This window comes from Cyrtonyx montezumae, unplaced genomic scaffold (assembly GCF_038088225.1).
Source record: "Cyrtonyx montezumae isolate F1298 unplaced genomic scaffold, pur_monq_1.0 scaffold_21, whole genome shotgun sequence".
Taxonomy (NCBI): Eukaryota; Metazoa; Chordata; class Aves; order Galliformes; family Odontophoridae; genus Cyrtonyx; species Cyrtonyx montezumae.
The window spans coordinates 3,599,481-3,613,884 of NW_027071948.1; the positions used below are offsets into that span (position 1 = coordinate 3,599,481).

The 14,404-nt window shown below is 42.1% G+C and overlaps 1 protein-coding gene across 1 annotated transcript in view; it reads left to right on the plus strand.

The window, feature by feature from the left end:
* PEX14 (peroxisomal biogenesis factor 14) overlaps nucleotides 1–14,404 on the plus strand; it is a 70,713-nt gene that overhangs the window by 53,036 nt on the left and 3,273 nt on the right. The window contains exons 4-8 of the mRNA XM_065738111.1: nucleotides 1,485–1,607; nucleotides 7,727–7,812; nucleotides 9,497–9,599; nucleotides 10,856–10,953; nucleotides 13,834–13,925. Coding sequence (XP_065594183.1) covers nucleotides 1,485–1,607; nucleotides 7,727–7,812; nucleotides 9,497–9,599; nucleotides 10,856–10,953; nucleotides 13,834–13,925 — 502 coding nt within the window. The remainder of the gene's footprint in view (nucleotides 1–1,484; nucleotides 1,608–7,726; nucleotides 7,813–9,496; nucleotides 9,600–10,855; nucleotides 10,954–13,833; nucleotides 13,926–14,404) is intronic.

Here is a 14,404-nt window from a genome sequence, read left to right on the forward strand (position 1 = left end):
TTTGTGACCAGAACAGTAGGCTGAGCTGATGTGTCCATGTGCCTTTTATTACTCTCACTGCGAGTCTTGTTTCCTTCTGCCTTGTGTGGTTTTGGTTCCTTACTATTTGAGGCATGCATCAAGTAAAAATAAAGGGGGGATTTGGTCGGACTGCAGGACCAGGGGTTGGGAGCTTCAGGTTCCTGATACTGTTTCTGACACTGGCAGTACTCTGATGTTAGAGAAACCACCTAACTTCTCTCTTGGTGGACCTGGAATGGAGGTGAACAGAAAGAATTCGCCCATTTCCTCCCACTGCTGTCATATTCACGCTTAATCCCCACAACACCGCTGTGAGAATCTGCCCCTTGTTTTCTAAATCTATTCCCTTGAATCTGTAGCCACACTTCCAACCTCTGGCTATTTTTTCATGCACGCTGCATGTGCAGTAGAAAGTCTCGAGTTGCTTCAGATGTTTCTTATATCAGGGCCACTGGCATTATTTCTGCTTCTGTGCAGGAAAATAACATACAAATAACACCCAGCTGTCCTGCCCCGCATCATGGTTGCCATCTGAGCACTGAATTTTTTCTAGAGGATGTTTTCTCCTGTTAGAAAAAATAATCCAGCTGTGCTTCTTTCTTCACAGATGCTGGTCATCGTGAATCCCTTAGCTGCTTTTCTTTTCCCCCTTGTTGGCCAAATCCTTTCCACATGTTGTGGCCAATTACGGATGGTCATCCTGGCGTTTCCTGATGGCAGGAGTGGCTGCACCAACGTGTTCCATGTGTGCAGTGTGACTACAGCTCTGCGTGAAATAAAAGCCAGGCTGCCCTAGGGCAGTCTAATCAGGCAGCAGTAGGCTGGGGCGATGCTGAGCTGAAAGTTTGGGCTTGGCCTTGTTTTGATCTGTTTTGTTATAGTTTTATTTCCTCCTTGCATTCTGTGTCCCATTCACACTAATCACAGTCAGTCCTGATTTTTTCTTTTTATTTCTGCATTTGTCATAAAATAAAGCAAATTATTCCCGTCTTCGGAAACGATCTAGACTAATTAGTCGTCTAACCCAATAATTAGTTTTTTGTTTCCCTGTCTGTTTTCATGCATTATTGTTAGTTTTTTCCCCTCTTTTTTTTTTTTACACCATTACAGATTAAAATGAGCCACATTTGCAGTTGATGGTATCTTTTTTTCGGAGGAAGAATGGAGAATTGCAATAGAAAGCTACTTCAAAAGCAGCAATAAACTCAAGGATAAATTAAGGAAATTGAATGAGCCACATTTGGAAGCAGCGTTGAGGCTAATATTCTGTCGCTTAAGGTTAAATTGCAGCAGAGAGAGAGGGAGAGATTCCAGTGAATCCAAAATTGGGGAGGCAGTACTGCTCAAGTTGGTGACAAAATTCTTTGCAGCTTGAAAGGGTTCTACCCTGCTTTGGAATTTAATTACGCGTGCATCAAGTGGGTAAAGGTGCTAAAGTGATCTCATTTCCTCTGCTCCCCCAGGCCTGACAGATGAAGAAATTGACCTGGCTTTTCAGCAGTCGGGCACCAGCACGGATGAGCCGCAGTCCCCAGGTCCTTCTTCTCAGCTGGTGCCAGCTCAGCCTGCTCACCCTGTGGCATATAGTAAGTAACCCCTTCAAAAACATCTGGTCCTGTTGCTTTCTGCAGTGATTTCTACAGAAATTTTACCCATTTCTGGCTCAGATCCTAGATTTCAGTTCAAATAATGTTGTAATTTTAGTCATAATCAGATACTGAGTGTTACTTTGAATGCTCTCCATAGCTATTGATGTCTGTGGCAAGATGGAGCCACGAGACCATGTTACTCAAGAAAAATGTGATACAGAGGATCACAGTCTACAAAAATAGAACCCAACAAAGACCAGCCTGTGACACCTCTTGTCATGAAGAGTTATAGTCAATGGAAATTAGCTTCTGACTTGCTCTAAGGACTTGAAAAAACATGTTGCCAGTGTAGGATGAAATTTTCCCTTCTAAAACTAAGGGTCATGCTTCCCTTCATCAGCAAGGTTTCCTAACATACATCACTAATATGTGATAGAGCTGATAAATTCTTGGATGGAAGGTGACATCAAAGTGCCGTTACTTCATCTGTGCTCGAGAACGTATTTTCTTAAGCAGCCAGCAACTGAACAGTTAATGCCTAGAACAGTTCCTTGAAAGAAGTTTATTTTCAGCAGGAGTAGTAGACCAGAATGTAATGTCTTCAGGACTCTGCGACTTCCCATGTATGAGTTTAAGGTCTGGCACAATGGACTGCCAGTGTGACTGAGCTGTGAGAGTGCTTTCAAGTTACAAATGGTAATAAACAGTTACGAGTGATGCTTATTTTTATCAACATCATTTATTAGATTTCTGTCTTCAGTCTTAATGTAAGAGGTGACAGCAGAAATTCTGCATAGATGGAATAGATAGGATTGTCTGATTTTGTGTACAAAATGCACTCTCAGAGAATTTTTAAAGTCCCAACGTAATCTCTGTAGGCTTAAAATTTACATATACATTTGCATTTTAAAATAAACCTCGCAAAAAAGTAGCTAAGCTCCAAACAATAAAAACCAAAGTACACACCATTAAAAATCCATCAAAAGAAGCTGTTCAGCTCACATGTGTGGCTGGCAGTTTGCAAAGCACTTCACTTACCTGCCGAGTATTAGGAATTGGAGTCTGATGTTGTTCCTCAGCAGTTTTAGTTCAGACACTGACCACTCTAGCAGTCTGCTTAGAGCTGTGTTTAGTTCACGACATAATTTTGCTATTGTTAAAGGCAATACTGGACTCGTTCTCTGAGTTTTGAAATATTCTGGTTTCACACTATCTGGGAAGAAAAACATTTGTGATGGAGTTAGGTTAAGAACTGGAATATTTCTTGGAGTTGTACTGGGGTGTGCTGGTGAGCTCCAGGACTGAACTCTGCCTGCTAAGCTAGTAATACCTGAAGTTCATAGAAAATGCTTTTTCAGTTTTTTTTTTCCCTTTTACTATTCTGGTTTTCCTCAGAGTACCAGTTCCCTGTTTCTTGTTAGTAAGAATCTTAAAAATCAGAAAGTTCTCGGTAGCTGCTCCAGAGAGAGGTCTGCAAATATTATTCTGTAATGCTTAGAAACTGAAGGTGAATAAAAATACCACCAGAGCTGAGCTTTTTTTAGGAGTTTTGATTGTAAACTTATGCTCTAGCTTTGTGATCTGATTAGTGCTTTTTAAGTAATTTGAACCAAAAGCTTCTGCCTGTGAGCCAGGCTTGCTTAGCAGCCCGCAGCATCTGGGAAGCAGTGGCAATAGACTGATTGGTTACTGTTCCTCCCCTCTCTAGCCATTCTTTGTAGACTTTCTGTTTCATCTTTAAATGGATGTATGAAAAGAAGAAATAGCTGAATATGTAGGTTGCTCCAAAAGTAATGCCTCCCATTTATTTGCATGTAAATTACAACAGGTAGGAAGGGCACAATAATACTATTTGATACAGCAGGTTCTCAGCTACAAAACAGTATTTTTCAACCACCATTAGCTGTGCATTTTCACCAGGAATGAACAGGAGCATGCATGCCACACTCCTAAAAATCTGTCAGTGTCACCTCACTGCACTCACCTCCACCATTTGGTCTACATAAACATTCATTGAGTGCCAGTGCATGTCAGTATCCAGAGGACTAATGAAATAGGTAGACTGCTGAATCCAAAGGTTGATTTGTGAGTGGGAACATCTTAATACTGGAAGTGGTGACAAGATTATTGGTTGCATGTGCTTTTTCTATAGAAGACATCTGAGTTTCTTGTGAAGCTGATGCTGATGTGCTGGAGGTTAGGTTTCAGAGGGTGGGAAACACTCTGTGTTTGACTTTTTACATTTTTCTGAGTAATTTTGACACCTGTAGACCAACTCATGACACTGGAGAGATGAAATTACACCTACAGAGCAAATAGAAGAACAGAAGGAATTGAGGTACTGTGCTGCAAAGCAGTAGCTAGTGCCTTGAGAAACCTAATTTCTGTCTGCTCCCCTACCACCAAGGTGTTGGTGTTTAAAAATTAGTGAACTATGGGTTACAGGTGCAGAAGTTCAGAGTGGCTTCAGAACCATCTCGAGAGTTCATGCTGAGTGTATGGCTGAGTTGGTGATATTGCCAGCAACCCCAGCGTAAGATGTCCACTCTTTTGTGAGTGGGAGCAATAAATCCTGTGCACATTTTAAAATTTTATTTGTTTGATCTTCTCCTGCTGTAGTCAACTCAGGCTATGCTTGTTTTTGAAGTTGCAGGAAATAATATATACCACATAAATACTTCCTTTTGCACAAATTCTGCTGTTGGTGTGTATTACTCAACGTTCAAATCTTTCGTTGGAAATACTTGTTACTCATGTCAGTGCTCTCTTTTTCTTTAAGAGTTCAAGAGGTGTATTTGTACACATTCACAGTAGCACAGTTCTTGTATGCTGAACTCCTGGGTTTGGTTTAAGAAACTTTAGGTGGAAAGAGAAAAGAGTGATTTTTGAAAGTTTCTAGACTCTGTATTTTGGCTTAATAAGATCACTACTATTTCCCCTCCCTGTTCTGGAGCAGTAGCTCCTTCCCTCTGGTTTGTACTTTTGCCAAGAGGTGTCAAAACTGCTTAAAAAAAAAAAAAAGCTTAAAAAAAGCTTGAATTTGATTAATGTAGAGAAACAAGACTTTGCCTGACTGATAATAAAACTGATAAATGACATTTGAATTACTTGTAGCGGTAATTTATTACATAAAATATCTTTTATTTGACATGCGATTAGTTGCTGGAAGCATCACTCAATCTGACTAGTTTAAACATGCTCTAAAATGAACCTCCAGTAAAAAAAAAATAATAAAAAAAAAACACACAAAAAACCAGGGTTGTCTGCTGTTGGCGTTATGAAATACACTAATCCAGCAGTGAGGACAAAAATCTGACTTTAAATATGTAAATGATTAATTGGGTTTGTATATTTTTTTTACCTTTCTAACCTTTCTAATTACATACAAACTCAGGGGAGTTCCTGAGCGAGGTGTGCAGAGCTGTGTGCTGCTCGCTCGGGTTTCGCCTGTGCTCTTCCCCGTGGTGTCTGTGGTCCCTGTGCTTGCTATTTTGCAGAGATTTTACACTGCCTTTAAAGTAAGCTGTGATGGGTTCCCTTGCCTTTTGGGTCTCCTCCTGCTGCTGTGTCTTCAATAGGAGGGAGGCTGTAAAACACAGGCTGTTTTTTCCTGCGTTTAGAAATGGTGACTGGAAAGCAGACCCCTGTCACTCTTTCCCCAATTCCTTTCCATGGGTTCACTCTTTGCTTTCCAGAAATCACCTTTTCTGGCCTCGGTTTCTGTGGTTTTATGTGTGGTTGTTAGTGAGGGGCTGACCTTACTTGGATGCACAAAGCCTAATTAATTGATGTCAAGAAAACTAATTCTGAGGTGAGTGGGGATCTTCAAAATAGTGTTTGCTCAGGAAGTGCAATTTACAGTTGCCATTGCAAATGAAACAGACATAGGGCTGGAGAAATGTCAGCATCCTTTCCAGGGTCTCAGGCAGAAAGGTTCAGTGCTCCCTGGTACCTGAGCCTCTTGGGAAGGGTTTCAGTGCCCATGGGGTCACTGTGCTATTAGTGCTTTTTTTACTTCCTCTGAATTTTTTTCTCAACTGCACAAGTGGGGAATTTGAAGTCAGTGTGAGTGGAGACACTTCGAGCCCTCCCTCCACTGCAGACAGAAGGAAGATGGAATGTGGATTTCAGGCAGAGCTGTGACATTCTTCGTAGCATCGTAATATTGATGTGGTCAATGCAGAGTCTTTACTGTGTCCCTCACGTGCTGAGTTTTCCACTCCACCCCCCTCACTTTTTTTTGCCACAAGACAGAATTATTTCACACATCTCTAAAACGAGTAAAATGGCATTTCAGCTTCTTGTCTTTATAGACTCTCTGAACTTTAGGAAAGATCAATCTGGTCCCTTTTCATTAATAATGAAAACCAGGGGGCAATAAAATGTTCTTAGCTCCAGCACTGCAAGAACAGAGCGAGAGATGAGGGAGGTGAAAGGGCAGAGTGGATGGGTGCTACAGGTGTCCCCATCCTGCCCTGGGGTCACTGCTGCAGGGGACAGGCTGCAGCTGGGCACACCGACCTCTGGGCTTCATTAACCGTTTGCAGTAGGCAGCTCAGCACTGGCACAAAAAGATGCTTTTAGTGAAGAGTTCAAGGCAGAAATTGGACATCTGGGGGGGAATTCAGAGTTCAGGTACCCGAAATGGCCATGGGAGCAGGGTAAGGACTGAGCAGAGAGGGCTGGGATTTGCAGCAAGACTAGCCAAGGATCATTTTAAATCCTGACATGTACGCAGCCAGTTACTGCTGCTTAGCTGATGTGTGTTAATTCATTATGTTAAAAAGTTATGATAATTTGATCGTGTGCCTAAGTTCCAATACTGCAGCCAAATCAGCCCCAAATACTGCTGGTGCTACTATTCATGGGTTCTGGCAGAGCTGCTTTAATTTGTTCAGATTTCTGGCCAGATAATCTGAGAAACTGTATCCTAAATTAGCAGGAAGCTGGAGCTGCCAGTGCTTGGCTCAGTACAGGTCTGTCCAGCATCAGGGCTGGGATTAGGAATAGCTGTCGCAGAGATCTTCTTCAGGAATTTCATTGCAACAGGAAAACTGACAGTAAGTGAACAAAGCAGAAAGGAGGTGAACTTCCAGCCACGTCAGCCAGCTAAGCACAAATTGAAACTTTGGAGAAGAAAATGCATTTCCTAGACAATGTAGGTCACATATAGAGTTGGATCTGTCTGGTTAGAGACTGCACACCAGCCTCCTCCTCCTCATCAGTTCTGCCCACATCCTGCCACTGAACTTCAGGAAAGATCACTCTCCATTCTCTTTATTAAAGAAAACCGGGGGCAGTACAAGATTCATTAAGGGAACTGTGAGGGAAGTGAAAGGATAAAGCTGGTGGAAAACTACAGGTGTCTTCTGATTCTGCTTGGAGGAGCAGAGTATGCCAGTCTATGCTTTGCTCTGTTGAGTCTTTACACTTCTGTGCAGAATTGTGTGTTAAATATCTCAAGCTTTCCTCTGCTCCTTTACCCCTCTCTCTTTAGATATTCATGTGTTTTGTCTTTGCTATTTGTATGTGCTTTAATCCTATTCATAATAACAGGCTTGAAAGACACTGTATCCTTCCTTGCTGAAAGGGTCTGTAACTGCTGATACAGTATTTATAAACCCATTTATTGCCCTAACAGTTTTCTCTTCTTCCACTTAACACTTCCTTTTTTCTGCACTGAGGCTCTGGCTTTGTCCTCATTTTCAAAAACTGCAGTACTGAGAGGAAGTGGTATTCAAGTGATGAGTTACCCTTAGCTAGCACTGACACCACAGTTGCTGGGGTGCATACAGCAAGGTTCAGAGTGCCTTCTGCAGAGAAAGAGTAGGGAGAAACAGCTGTTGTGATTTGTCCCCCTTTGATTCCTTGAGCAAGGCCAAGAAGTGAAGAGGTCTGGACAGACATATCAGTGTTGTAGGGATGGAAGCCTACGTGCTGTACCTGAAGGATACCAGCATCCTGATGCACTGTCCATTAAGTCTGTGCCTGCTAAGGAACAGAACTGGCATTGCTCAGTGCTGTTTGCACTGATAAAATGGGCATATTGGGAGAACGGTTGAAAATCTGTGACCTGCACTTCTTCCTGTGATTATTTCTTGATTTTTGGCTTTTAGGTCCACCTGGCTCCAGATGGCGAGATTATGGGGCTTTGGCTATCATCATGGCAGGGATTGCATTTGGCTTCCACCAACTTTACAAGGTAATATCTCTCACACTGCTCCCAACAGTTTACTGTGTACTCTGAGAGGATGATGTCATGTTGCTGGTGTCCAAATGCTCATGTTGGTTCTAAGCTGGTGAAGCATCACAGCTCTTTCTGCCACTGATATCCCCTTGTTCTGTATGTTAAAGAAGTGATGCCAACCTTGCTGAGCTTTTCATTCTGCTGAAGAGTGATGGGGCTGATCAGTGTCCAGAGAGATGTTCAGAGAACAGCTGCTGGGCCTTGCAGACCTCAACATATTGCTGTTACTAAGTGACATGTATCTAACACATATTGATGATTTACATAAAATTTTTGGCATAATGTCACTAATGCTGTTAATACATCTTACTGCTGTTTGCTTTGTTTACAGATTTTGCTTTGCTGTCTATCCAAACCTCATAAGACATATTGTGTGCCTAACAGAGACCCATATTGTTTTATAGGAGTAAGAAATCTCTGGAGACAGTTGATAAATTCCCTCTGCCCTTCATGGCATTTTGAGGGAGTTTGCAAATAGTGATTTCTATATAAAAGATAGGATGCTAGGATAAGACATAGTTGTCCATGTGTGTTCTGTAAGAACTAAAAGAGAACTGCTTATGAAAGTCATCAAAAGCTATTTAGTTTTCAGAATGTCTGAGTGCAAACATATGTGCACACATATGCTTTGTGAGGGGAAGAGCTGCGTACAGCCACACTGAAATCTTAAACCAGCTCTATTAAGTGTAAAAGAGTGCTGTCCCACACGTGTCAGTTTGGATAATGAGCTCTGTCTCAGAAAGAGTTCTGAATGCTGCCCCTACAGCGTGTGTGTGTGCATCAAAAGCCAGGATGAAGAAGAATTGATAGATGCCAGCAGGGTTGTTTCCACATCCTGGAGCATTCTTCTCTCATTCTTCACCTGCTGTTTGTTGTACTTGGCCATGCTCATTGTAGGGTGTGTATTCAAGTCCTTAAGAGTAGTGCTGGCAGAAGAATCCGTGGTAGTTATGGGAGAGCTGTGACCTGTTAGGCAAAGACCATCTTCTGCAAGGGCAGAACGATGTAGATTTTGTGGCTGTGCACAGGCTCAGTGAGCTGCCCCCCTCCTGTGGCACTAGGTTCTCACTCCCTTTAGTCGGATTCCTTAGTCCTCTCTTACTGTTCTTAACTTTGCTCCATTTCCTTTCTCTTCAGATCTCTGTTTCTCTAGATCTCTGTTTCCCTCCACAGCTCTAACCCTCCCAAGCCAGGGTTCCCAGTGTTTCATTACAGCTTTTGTTCCCTTTCTTGTGCTCCCTCTGGCCTTTCCGGGTCCTTTCCCCTCTTTGTCCAACTTCTGCATTTCTTACCTTGTTGATGTAGCTCAAATATTGCTAGCATCCTTACATTTGTGAGCATAACGTGTCATTGTTTTTTCTCTAGATGTAGTTGTCCCAGGAGACATTAAACAGAGTTACGAGCTGTTTTTCAGCACCCCCAGAGTATAACCACAAAACTCACATCTTCTCTTCTGCAATTTCTCTTAATACCACCTTTAGAAGGAATTTCTTCTTTCATCCAGGTGTGTGGATAAATGATCCCTGGCTCTGTGATAAAGACTGAGGTTTGGATAGTGAGCTTTGAGGTTGTTTCAGAAAGATGAGAAATTTGTTTTGCATATCCCTGTTTCCTAAAAAAATTTATGTGCTCCATGCAGAAATACCTACTCCCTCTCATCATGGGAGGCAAAGAAGATAGGAAACAACTTCAGAGGATTGAGTCAAACATTGCTGAGATGAGTGGCAGCGTGACACAGACAGGTAAAGATTAATGACTCCATCAATTCACCCCTCAAAGCCTTTCTCCCTGTAGCCTCCATTCTGCCAAGACCCCCACCCTCTTCTTTCCCTACATCTCCACTTTATGTGGTGACTTCATTTATCTGCTCTGAGAATCTGTTCACATTTGCAAATGAAGCCGCCGTCATTTCGGTTTAATTTGAAATTGCTTGTTTACTGTCGGCGCGGCCTCAATTAATTATGTTTTTACGGAAAGGCTCCCAACCTCAGAATATTAATAAGGGGAATAAAATGACAGCCTTTCGGAGGGCTGTAAAGTTCATTTTTAATTTCTGCTTCTCTGATGTTTTCAGGGGCTTTTTTTTCTTGGTGTTTTCCCCCCACTTTCCATCTGAAAATCCAACACAGGGTCAGGAGAGTCTGTAATTACTGTGCCTCTCTGACCTTGGCCACCTTCTCTGTTATTGACTCTATAGGGTGCCTGTTCATTACCTGATGCCCTAATGATGGTCTGGATTAGCTGTTCCTGTCACACCAATAGGATTTTTAATTTTATTTTATTTTATCAGCTTGTTTACTGCCTGGAAACTTTGAATAAAGTGCCAAAGTAGAAAAAGTTATTTTGCAACTGGAGTTTGCCTCTAGTAGTTGTTCATCAGTATTTGCTATGGTGTAGGAGGGAAATACTGGGTGTTTTCTTGAATTAAAAGGAAAAATGGACAAAGTATATGCAGTTGATGGGATGGGAAATAAGTGTGATTTTCAGTAGTGTTTGCTAAAAGTATTGGGGTGAAAAAGCTGGTGGGCTGAAAGCGAGAGGATGCAAATTACACTTTTGAGTGCAGGGTGTGATGGTAAGCATCTTTCATTTCTCCTGATACGCTGAGGTCAGTCCTGAGAGCAGCCTCTTTCCAGGTTGGAGCTAGCCACAGAGTTTGCCTGTGTGAGGCCCGAGATAGATAAATGATACAAACATTGTGTAAGTTCAGGGAGATGTACAAATCATAAACCAATATAATTAGAAGGGAGAGGTTTTGGACGGATATACTGTGGTCTATAGACATCTATACAATGGAAAGATAAACTAGAAATACTGGAGGTTAGATGCAGTGCAGGTAGATTACCCATAGTGCAGATAAATCATATGGATTAAAGTGAGCAGGCGGGCATAGATAAATTAGATATAGTAGGAATAGAGGCATCTTTGTAGTTAGACAGCAGGGAGGACGTGTGTGTATGTATCTCTGTTTAACACTCTCCTGCTTTTTCCCTCACAGTGACTCAGTTACAGACAACTTTAGCAGCTGTCCAAGAAATGCTAATCCAGCAACAACAGAAAATCCAGGAGCTCACCCAAGAACTGGCTGCTTCTAAGGTATCCATCTTCACTTCCTCACCTTTAGAATGTCACCATTGCTAGAAGATGTGTGGCTTCTTTTGTGTCCACATGAAAAGCAACTCATTAGGTTCACAATCCAGCTTTGATCTGTAACGTATCCCACCAGTTTCTTTTTCCCATTTCACCCATACCTTTATATTTTGATTCAAAACAATGATATACTCCTGTTTAGGTGAGCAAATGGTTGAAGTATTTATCCAAGCCAGTTGTTCAGATCCAGGCCAGGTGATAGCTGAACATGCTTACTGTTTGGTTGCCTGTTTTGATTACCTGTTTGATTTTGGTCATCTCAGTGTTGTGTGGTGGCCCCATCACAACCATGTTACACATTCTCCTTGACTCCTGTCTTGAATTTGGCAATAAGGGCACTGGCTCTAGCTGGTTTGTATCTTTACCTGTGTTTTTAGGTAACCAATATTAACTAGAATTGATTCTTTCTGGCAATGAGACAATACATTTTGTCCCAGAACTATTTTGCAGGTATTGGCATTCTGTCAGCCAGTACGTGTTGGTTAGATGTGAGTTGGGATGGATTTAAACCAGTCTGTCAGAGATGGCACCTTCCTTTCACTCACGAATTTGGGATTACTGAGGTTCTGGTCATCTTTCAGTATTAGTACAGGGAGAGACCATTCTTTCCACTATTAAATCCCTTCCACAATGCCTCATAGTCCTTTCTCCGTAGCATGAGAGCTTGTCTTCTCCCTGTACCTATCCTTTAATCTCACACAAACCCTTTGATGGTGTGTCACTGTTGGACGACAGCTGACTATGTGGTGTGCACACTGTACAGTAGGAGTCCCTCAGTGGCACAGCTGTAAGCCCAACCATGAAAGTCAGTTTATGGTCACAACACTCTACTTCAATTTTCCTTGGGAACTGTGGCCTGTCAGTGGCCTGGAGCCAGTCCGGAAATTGGAAAACTGTTTTCAGGTCGTAAGTGTTAAGATTAAGTCCACATGTTGAGCTTTAAGAAGGGAAAAGGGCATAAGAGTCTTGGTGGTTTAGAAAGTCTTAAAGAAGTTTTTCCTGCCCCCCCTTCACCCCCCGCACTGAAATGGTAGCACACATTGTTATGATATCTAAACCTCATGTGTACAAAGACAAACTTGGGCAACCCCACAAACCAAAGAATAAAAGCTGTGTTTTCTCAGCTGTAATGTAAGTTTTTATATCTGCTTTTCAAACTCCTACTGGCATGCTGTAAAAAATTAAAAAGAGGGACTTTAAGTAATTAAAAAACGTACATAAAAATTCAAGGCCTGAGTTTTCTACAACTGTTTTTAAAGAGACTGGCTAAAAAGCCCCAGATGTCAGATTTTATTTCTAAATCCTAGGCATCTGGCACCATATGTGTTTTGGAAATTTGAGCCCTTTGCAGGCCAGTGAGTGGAAATCACTCCCTTGTTAACGTGCTGCTGTAGCTTTCAAGGTCTTGGAGAGCCAGAACAGTGGCTCCTGGATTCTTGCTGTCTGAGGGCTGGGAGTGTGAATCCCGAGGGAACACATCTGTGTATATCACAGTTACTACAGGCTGAGCCTCTCCCAGCTCCCTGGGTTCACAGCCCAGAGGTCCCTGTGCAGGGTGCTGGCTGTGGATGTGTTCAGGGCTGCCCAGCACTAGGTGAACTCTAGTTGTAGTGAGTCTGGATAGCAAGGAGAAACCAGTTCTGGCTACAGCTCGTAGGAGCTGGAAGAAGGAGGTTTTTGTTATTCCAGTCCTGGCTTCCTTCATCAGAGAATTTACTAGAATTACCTCTGGAGAAACACTCATAAATGCATTCATTCCTACTGGCTTTTAGCAGCAATTGCTTTGGGAAGCATCAGAAGTGAGTGTTCTTTGGTCCTGTACTCAGCTCATCACTGCAGGAGTTGCTACAGTGTTTGAATGGGGTAGTTGTACTGTGATCCCTCTTTCAGAATGATGTCTCCATTTTTCAAGTTCCCAAAAGGGTTAAAAAAAAATCCAAAAGTATTATCTGCAGCATGTTCTCTTCGGTTGTTACCTTACTCTAATTTCTGCCTGATATCCCATAGCAATTCTGATGCAGTGCTGACAGCAGCTTCCACAAGTTACTTATCATCTTTCCCCACCAAATTGCATTCATTGCTTTGAAATATCCAAGAGACAGTGCCTAGTCCAGCTGCTTCCTGGAGATACAATCTGGTAACTCAAGCGTAGCTCTAATTGTTCAGATCCAGTGCAGAAAGTTTTTGGACTTTCAGGCGTAATTTATCAGTCTAAACACCACAGAATGCACATAATTGACTCTTTATTTCATGATCTAGGAGAAGTGAGGGAGTAGTTTTAAACCAGTTGTTAATATGTAATATTTTAATCTATTGCCTCAGCTAAGTGCAGTAAGAGGAAAGGGGAAAGGGCACGATTCAGTGCAACTCTGTAGGTCAGTTTGAAATAATTTGGTCTATGTCTTTGTGTACTCTTCTCTGTGTGACATATTGGTGAGAAGCCTGCTGTACTGAGCCTGCTTCATCTGAATTCTCAAAAGTGCTGGCTGCCTTCAACGGGGAAAAAAAAAAGGTCCCCTTGAGATGCTTCAGCAATGGTTGCTAGAAACAAGATTAATTAGTCCCCAAAACTAAAAGCAAATATTTGAATTGTTGGAGCGCGTTGAAACAGTTATTATTTCTGGAGGTTGTGGGGATCTATTCAGGTCCTTCTTCATTGTGGAAGTTGTTTTGCTCTGATCGGAGATTTTAAAGGATAGAGTTTATCCTCAGCACTTGAGATTCCCAGATGGGAGGAGAGGGGAGATGAGGTAGAAAAAAAGGTGACATTTTTGAGCTATGTCGCAGTTCGTACTTTGATCTTTGCATCTTTTTTCCATGCTATAGGCCACAACTTCCACCAACTGGATTCTGGAGTCACAGAATATTAATGAATTGAAATCTGAGATCTACTCATTAAAAGGACTCCTCCTGAACCGGTATGGATGGAATATATTGATAGAAGATGGTTGTGTGGGGAAGGGTCTCTTTCTGGGATTCTCTCAGTCATAATGAGGAAGAACATTTCCAGCTGGAACTATTTCTATATCCTGTTATTGCTGTTTTAATAATACCACTCCACTATCACTTTCTATTTGCAGGTCTCAAAATGGTTTTCAGATTTGCTCTCTTAAATCACAGAGCATTTTGGGTAATTAATAATTACTAAGATTTTTCCTTTTTGTTTCTCATAGAGAAATTCTCTGCCATTCACAACAGGGAAGGATGCCTCCCGCCTGGTTTGAGGGGTTGGCTGCATCTGAGCTGGCCACCTCTGTTCTGTTACAGGCAGAACCACTGGTGGATGCAGTTCATGAGACCTGTTCATGGTTAGGGATAACCAGGTCAAATGACTCTTCAGCAGAACCTGTTCTTCTCCACTGACTTGCTCAGGCATAGACATTTTACACTGTTCGTG